General features: G+C 38.5%; 1 protein-coding gene and 1 long non-coding RNA gene across 2 annotated transcripts in view; both read left to right on the forward strand.

Annotated features, from left to right (window-relative positions):
* Positions 1-2236, forward strand: part of ADAM18 (ADAM metallopeptidase domain 18) — a 141537-nt gene extending 139301 nt beyond the window's left edge. The window contains exon 20 of the mRNA XM_019440715.2: positions 2053-2236. Within this exon, the coding sequence (XP_019296260.2) occupies positions 2053-2098 (46 nt within the window). The 3' untranslated portion in view covers positions 2099-2236. The remainder of the gene's footprint in view (positions 1-2052) is intronic.
* A 199-nt stretch (positions 2237-2435) lies between these two features.
* On the forward strand, positions 2436-3315 carry LOC109262186 (uncharacterized). Its single transcript, XR_002077655.2, has 2 exons — positions 2436-2552; positions 3083-3315. It is a non-coding gene; the product is annotated as an uncharacterized LOC109262186 (long non-coding RNA).
* Positions 3316-7491: the final 4176 nt, after the last annotated feature.

The following is a 7491-nucleotide window of genomic DNA, read 5'->3' on the forward strand; positions in this document are numbered from 1 at the left end:
AATAACATAATTATATCAATAATAATTGTTAATTAATAAACTTACTACATAAGCATTATTATTTATAAATATTCAAGTATTTTTTTAATGTCTTATTTATTTTGAGAGAGAGCACAAACAGGCAAGGGGCAGAGAGAGAGAGAAAGAGAGAATTCCAGGCAAGCTCCACACTCAGCACAGAGCTGGACGCAGGCCTCAAACTCACTAACTGTGAGATCGTGACTTGAGTCAAAATCAAGAGTTGGGTGCTTAAACGACTGAGCCACCCAGGCGCCCCTTCGAGTATTTTATATACTTATATCAATCCCCCCAAAACCACATGGTTAAGAAGTAAATATTTTAGTAAAATAAATAGACATGTCTATTTTAGAATTACATATTATATTAATTGCTACTGAAACAAATATTTAGAAAGAAGTATGGGAATTAAACTTTTTAAAAAACCATCTTTATTTTTGTGTTTATGTTTACAAACAGGAAAAGCAATCAGTATTTGAATTTGTCTACAGGTATTGATTTTAAGGTATAAAAGCACAAGTTTCATGAAAGGAAAATTTAAGAATGTCTTGTAAAAAAAGCTCTTATGAAAATGAAATTAGGTAATTCTACTTTAAGAACTTTTACAGAGGCTGTGCCATTTTACATCCTCACCAATAATGTACAAGTGGTCTGATTTCTTCATATCCTCGCTAACACTTATCTCCTCATTTTTGATAGTAGCCATCCTGAGGGATGTGAGAGTGTAGTTCTTTGTGGGTTTTATTTGCATTTCCCTGATGATTAGAGATTTGAGCATCTTTTCATGTGCTTATAGGCCATTTCCATATCTTACCTGAAGAAATGTCTATTCAAGTCCTTTGGCCATTTCTTAATCAGGTGGTTGTTTTTGTTGTTGAATCTCAGGAGTTCTCTGTATAGTCTAGATATTAATCCCCTATCAGATATATGATTTCCAAATATTTTCTCCCATTTTGGGGGGTTGCTTTTTATTCTGTTGATATGCTGAGTAGATATCCAAATAATTGAGAGTGGGATCCAGAAGAGATATCTGTATGCCAATTTCATTGCAGCATTATTCACAGCAGCAAAAAGGTGGAAGCAACCCAAGTGTCCATGACAGATAAACAGATACACAAAATGTGGTATGCACGCACAATGGAATATTATTCAGCTTTTAAAAGGAAAGAACCTCTGTAATATGCTACAACAGGAGCATAATGAAGCCATTATGCTGAATAAAATAAGCCAGTCACGAAAGAAAAATACTGTATGAGGCCACTTATGTGAGGTAGCTGGAGAGGTCAAACTCCTAGAGACAGAAATGAGAATTGTCATTGTCAGGGTTTGGGGGGGTGGGAATAGGGACTTGTTTAATGGATATAGAGTTCCCGTTTTGCAAGATACAGAGTTCTGGTGATTGCTGGTGGTAACATTTGCACAACAATGTGAATATGCTTTGTAGCAATAAACTATATATACACTTTAAATATGGTTAAGATGGTAAATTTTTATGTTAGTTGTATTTTACTACAATGGAAAATAAATTTTGAAGAAGAAACTGAAATTAGGCAAGTCACCAACCTGTATATTAAAACATGACATGGAAGTTCTTTCCAGATTAACTCTATTGCCTTTCAACGTGTGAACTCCATATTGATTGGGGGAAAAAATTGCATTTAGACATTCACTTAGTCTCCTAAACATAGGTTTTTCTAAGGAACAAAGGTGTGCAAAACTGAATAAATGTATTTCGTTTTTTGCTCATTTCGTAGCTGCAATTCTTTTGCCTCATGCTTAAGTTGTAAATCAATACTAAAATAATAAACACATATTTACATTTGTTTAGTGTTTTATTTGGACTTCTTAGTTTTCTAAGAAACAAACTTATCTATAAAAGAATTGATTTTTCATTATTTTGTGTTTGTGTTCCTTTGCACGTATGTGTTGTGACCTGAGGCTTAAAATAGAACTCCGCAGTAGCCACGGTTAAAACAGACAACTGTCTTCTACTAACCATATTGTGAATTTCCATTTTGTTTTTCTTCACTACAGTAATTCAGTCGTTGTGCCGGAAAACTATGACGTGGACTACTGGTAACAGCCAAGCACTTCACCAGCAGATGGTCCATTTCCAGAGGAGAAAACTTCACTTTATGACCCTTACGTAATCCCTAAATGCGTTTCAGATGTTCTCGTTCTGGAAAATAAAACCCAAGCCCACGTGGGCACCAGGCCAGCTTGCCTCTCGCCTCCAGCGCCCAGTGGGCAGGTTCCCGGGGCTGCGGCTGCGCGTGCGGGTCAGCAGAAGGGGCGGGGTGGGAATAAACCACGTGCCCCTCCCCAACCTCCCCGTCGCCCGCGCTGCCCCCCAAGCCCACTGCCCCCCCTCGCCCCCACCCCCGCCCTGCCAGTAGGGAGTTCAGGACCCCGCGCGCGAGCGGCCGCCATTCCGCAGCCAACCGCCATCACCGTGGCAAGGCCGGCAGGACGCGCAATGCTGCCTGTCCTGCTGATCCTCTCAGGCCTGGGCCGGCTGACCTCCGCCGGCCATCGTGAGTGTAGGACCTGCTCCGTAGAGGGTCACCTGTCACAGAGCCTGTGGGCGTGGCGGGCTCCAGAAGCTTGCTCCAGAACCCTGTGCCCGGCTGGGGGGAGCCCTGAGTCCCGTCAGAGCCCGCCCAGAGTCAGGGTCCTGCGGGGCCTGCTGCTGGGAGGGCTCAGAACAGGACTGGGACAGTTGTCCTCACGTGCCTGACCCTGCACTTGGAGGAGGGGGCGAGCAGCTTCTGGGAGGTGGGGTCCCCAGAGCAGCTCTTCTTCACCTATTGGGGCGGAGGTCAGCAAATCCCAAAGTGTCTCTGGAAGGTGGTAGGGTCACGTCCCATTTCTAGGTAGCCTCTTCTGGAATGCGCAAAGTCTGATTCCGTGGTGGGAGCGTGCCTGCGTGTGTGTGTGTGTGTGTGTGTGTGTGTGTGTATGAGTTCGTGGAAGTTCAAAGAGTGATGTGAAGTGGCAGGACCAGTGAAGAATAAGGATGCTGGCAGGCACTGGGGAATGCTTACAGGTGTTTTCCTTACTGCAGATCCTGAAACATCACTTCTACAAATTACAGTGCCATGGAAGACTGGGGCAAACACTGATGATGGCAAAGTTTCTTAAATGTATGCAAATAAGAAATCATTCTTTGTATTTTCTGGGTATTTTATTTTTTGGGCTACATGAGATCAGTAGTCCAGATCAATTCACACATAATCATTTACAAAATTATTTGTATTCATATTTACTTTGTCAAAGAGCTCCAATAACTGAATGAGAGCAAGTGTTTTGATATTTAATTTTTAGTAAGTATTTCCCAAGTGGTATATAAGCATAATTGTGGCTCACAAAACGGCTGTACATTTTACTGGACCTTTTAGCTATAAAATAATATGTAATTTAAATATTCTTATACAAGTGGGATCATACAAATACATTTGATTATTGTGGTAGCTGTTTCATAAAGTCCCACTGCACTGAATTAGCTACCACTGAATCATTGCTTCTAGGGTAAATGTGTGTATATTACATATATATGATCATAAATTTTAAAAACAACCCATCCTGAGAGATTCTATTTTCTCTAGATTTCAAAGAAGGAAAGGAGGTTCAGAAGTGAAAAATGACTCACATGGGGCTGCTTGATAGGTGCCAGAGTTGAGATCCAAACACGCTCCATTTGGCTCCACAACCTGAGCTTTTTGCGGTACGGTGCACTGCTCCCTACCTTTTTTATCCTCTGCTCCTCTCTGTATGAGAGCTGAAATAATAAGGCAGAGTGTCATCTGTTCAACTTCAGATGAAAATGTGAACCTTGGTGCGACTGATTTTTTTTTTTTTTTTTTTTTTTTTACCTTGAGCATGAATTCAAATGACCAAGAGAGATCTATAAATATTGATTTGGGGTTATAAACCCTAGCAAGTAGGCAAATTTACAAATATGGAATACTTGAGTAATGATTATTTTGTGACATGATTGTTAAATAAATATAAAATGAATAAGGTTTAAAAGGTAAACTACAAACCAGCTATTTTTTTTTTTTTTTTTTTTTTTTTTTTTTTTTTTGCAGATTATATGTTTAGGTTGAAAGCCTGAGATAGTTTACATGCAAATTTTTAGTATTAATTAGAAAGGTTAGCAAAAGATATCTGGGCACTGAAACAGAGAAGTATGTAAAATACTGGTGAAAAAGTTGAAATGTGTTAAAGGGAGTGATGCTTCCAAATCTCCATCACTTAGTAGCTATGTATCAAAATAAAGCTAACATCTCTCTTTAGTTCCCTTATTATAAAATGAGCAAAGTAGAACCATGCCTACCCTATCAGTATATTGTGAGTCTTTAATGCTTAGCTATAATGCAAAGAACTTATTTTTTATATATTTCTGTTATAACCAGTAAGGTGCAGGTGTATTACATTGTTGAAACGCAGATTTTGGTCTTGAGTAATGATACATGGTGAAACCATTATATGATATCCAGAATGTAGAAGGAAAACTATACATTTTTATTCTCAAACAATAGGATAAAGGAAGGATACTAAAAATATGTTATTGGTTTGTTTCCTATAGAGTTAGTAGCAGATGTAGCTATGAAATGCATCATGGAGTTCAGTAAACAAAAGCAATCAATGCAGCACACCACAGTAACAGAATAAAGGAAAAGAACACGTGATCATGTCAAAAAAGCATTTGACAAAATGCACACCAATTCATGACAAAAACAATATGTAGGTACAGAAGGAAACTACCTTAAAATAATAAAAGACATGAAAACCTGTAGCTAACATCATTCTCAAAAGTAAGAGACTAAAATCCTCTAAAATCAGGAAGAAGGCAAAGATGCCCATTTTGCCACTTCTTTTCAATAAAGTACTGGAAGTTCTAGACAGAATAGGCAAGAAAAAGAAATGAGACATCCGAATTACAAAGAAAAATTTTCTCTGTCCAAAGATAATACAATCTTATACATACAAATCCTAAAGATGCCCCCCCAAATTGTTAGACCTAATAAATTTCAGCAAAAAAAAAAAAAAAAAAAAAAAAAAAAAAAATCTCAGCAAAATTTCAGCAGGATACAAAATCAACACCCAACACATCAGCTACATTTCTATATACATAACAATAACAAATCCAAAAAGAAAACAGTTCTATTTACAATAGCATCAAAAATAATGAAATACTTATGTATAAACAACCAAAGAGGTCAAAGAAGATTAAAACTATAAGACATTGCTTTAAGAAGTTAAGATTAGACATCCTTGTTCATGGATTGATTGACAAGATGCAAATACTACCCACAGAGGTCTACAGATTCAATGGAATTTCTATCAAAATCAAAGTGATATTTTTGGAGAAATAGGAAAACATATCCTAAAATTCATGTGGAATTTCAGTGGATCCCAAATAGCCAAAAAAATCTTGAAAAAAGATGAGAAAAGTTGGAGAATTCACACTTCCTGATTTCAAAACTATTTACAAATCCACAAAAATAAAAAATAGTATTGACAGACATGTGGACGAATGGATGAAAATAGAGTATAGATATAAACTCTCACATATATGATCAAATTATTGAGAAAGTGGCAAGACCATTCAATGAGGAAAGGACAAACTTTTTTTCTTTAATATGAAATTTATTGTCAAATTGGTTTCCATACAACACCCAGTGCTCATTCGAACAGGTGCCCTCCTCAATACCCATCACCCACCCTCCCCTCCCTTCCACCCCCATCAACCCTCAGTTTATTCTCAGTTTTTAAGAGTCTCTTATGGTCTGCCTCCCTCCCTCTCTAGCTTTTTTTTTTCCCTTCTCTTCCCCCATGGTCTTCTGTTAAGTTTCTCAGGATCCACATATGAGTGAAAACATGTGGTATTTGTCTTTCTCTGCCTGACTTACTTCACTTAGCATAACACTCTCCAGTTCCATTCACGTTGCTACAAATGGCCAGATTTCATTCTTTCTCATTGCTAAGTAGTATTCCATTGTATATATAAACCACAATTTCTTTATCCGTTCATCAGTTGATGGACATTTAGGCTCTTTCCATAGTTTGGCTCTTGTTGAAAGTGCTGCTGTAAACATTGGGGTACAAGTACCCCTATGCATCAGCACTCCTGTATCCCTTGGGTAAATTCCTAGCAGTGCTACTGCTGGGTCATAGGGTAGATCTATTTTTAATTTTTTGAGGAACCTCCACACTGTTTTCCAGAGTGGCTACACCAGTTTGCATTCCCACCAACAGTGCAAGAGGTTTCCTGTTTCTTCACATCCTCTCCAGCATCTATATTCTCCTGATTTGTTCATTTTAGCCACTCTGACTGGAGTCACGTGGTATCTCAGTGAGGTTTTGATTTGTATTTCCCTGATGAGAACTGACATTGAGCATCTTTTCATGTGTCTTTTGGCCATCTGGATGTCTTTAGAAAAGTGTCTATTTGGGGCACCTGGGTGGCTCAGTGTGTTAAGCATCGGACTTCAGCCCAGGTCATGATCTCATGGCTAGTGAGTTCAAGCCCCGCATCAGGCTTGTGCTAACAGCTTTGAGCCTAGAGCCTGCTTTGAATTCTGTGTCTCCATCTGTCTCTGCCCCTTCCCTGCTCATGCTCTGTCTCTCTCTCTCTAAGAAGTAAATAAACATTAAAAAAATTTTTTTAAGTGTCTATTCATATCTTCCACTCATTTCCTCACTGGATTATTTGTTTTTTGGGGTGTGGAGTTCGGTGAGTTCTTTACAGATTTTGGATACTAGCCCTTTATTCGATATGTCATTTGCAAATATCTTTTCCCATTCCATCAGTTGCCTTTTAGTTTTGTTGATTGTTTCCTTTGCAGTGCAGAAGCTTTTTATCTTGCTAAGGTCCCAATAGTTCATTTTTGCTTTTAATTCCCTTGCTTTTGGAGATGTGTTGAGTAAGAAATTGGTGAGGTTGAGGTCAAAGAGGTTTTTTCTTGCTTTCTTCTCTAGGGTTTTGATGGTTTCCTGTCTCACTTTCAGGTCCTTCATCCATTTTGAGTTTATTTTTGTGAATGGTGTAAGAAAGTGGTCTAGTTTCATCCTTCTACATGTTGCTGTCCAGTTCTCCCAGCACCATTTAGTAAAGAGACTGTCTTTTGTACCATTGGATATTCTTTCCTGCTTTGTCAAAGATTAGTTGGCCATACTTTTGTGAGTCCAACTCTGGAGTCTCTATTCTAATGCATTGGTCTATGTGTCTGTTTTTGTGCCAATACCATGCTGTCTTGATGATTACAGCTTTGTAGTAGAGGCTAAAGTCTGGGATTGTGATGCCTCCCACTTTGGTCTTCTTCTTGAATATTACTTAAGCTATTTGGGATCTTTTGTGGTTCCATACAAATCTTAGGATTGCTTGTTCTAGCTTCGAGAAGAATGCTGGTGAAATTTTGATTGGGACAGCAGTGAATGTGTAGATTGCTTTGGGTAGTATTGACATTT

This window comes from Panthera pardus, unplaced genomic scaffold (genome assembly GCF_024362965.1).
Source record: "Panthera pardus isolate Hobbes unplaced genomic scaffold, ASM2436296v1 HiC_scaffold_13, whole genome shotgun sequence".
Lineage (NCBI taxonomy): Eukaryota > Metazoa > Chordata > Mammalia > Carnivora > Felidae > Panthera > Panthera pardus.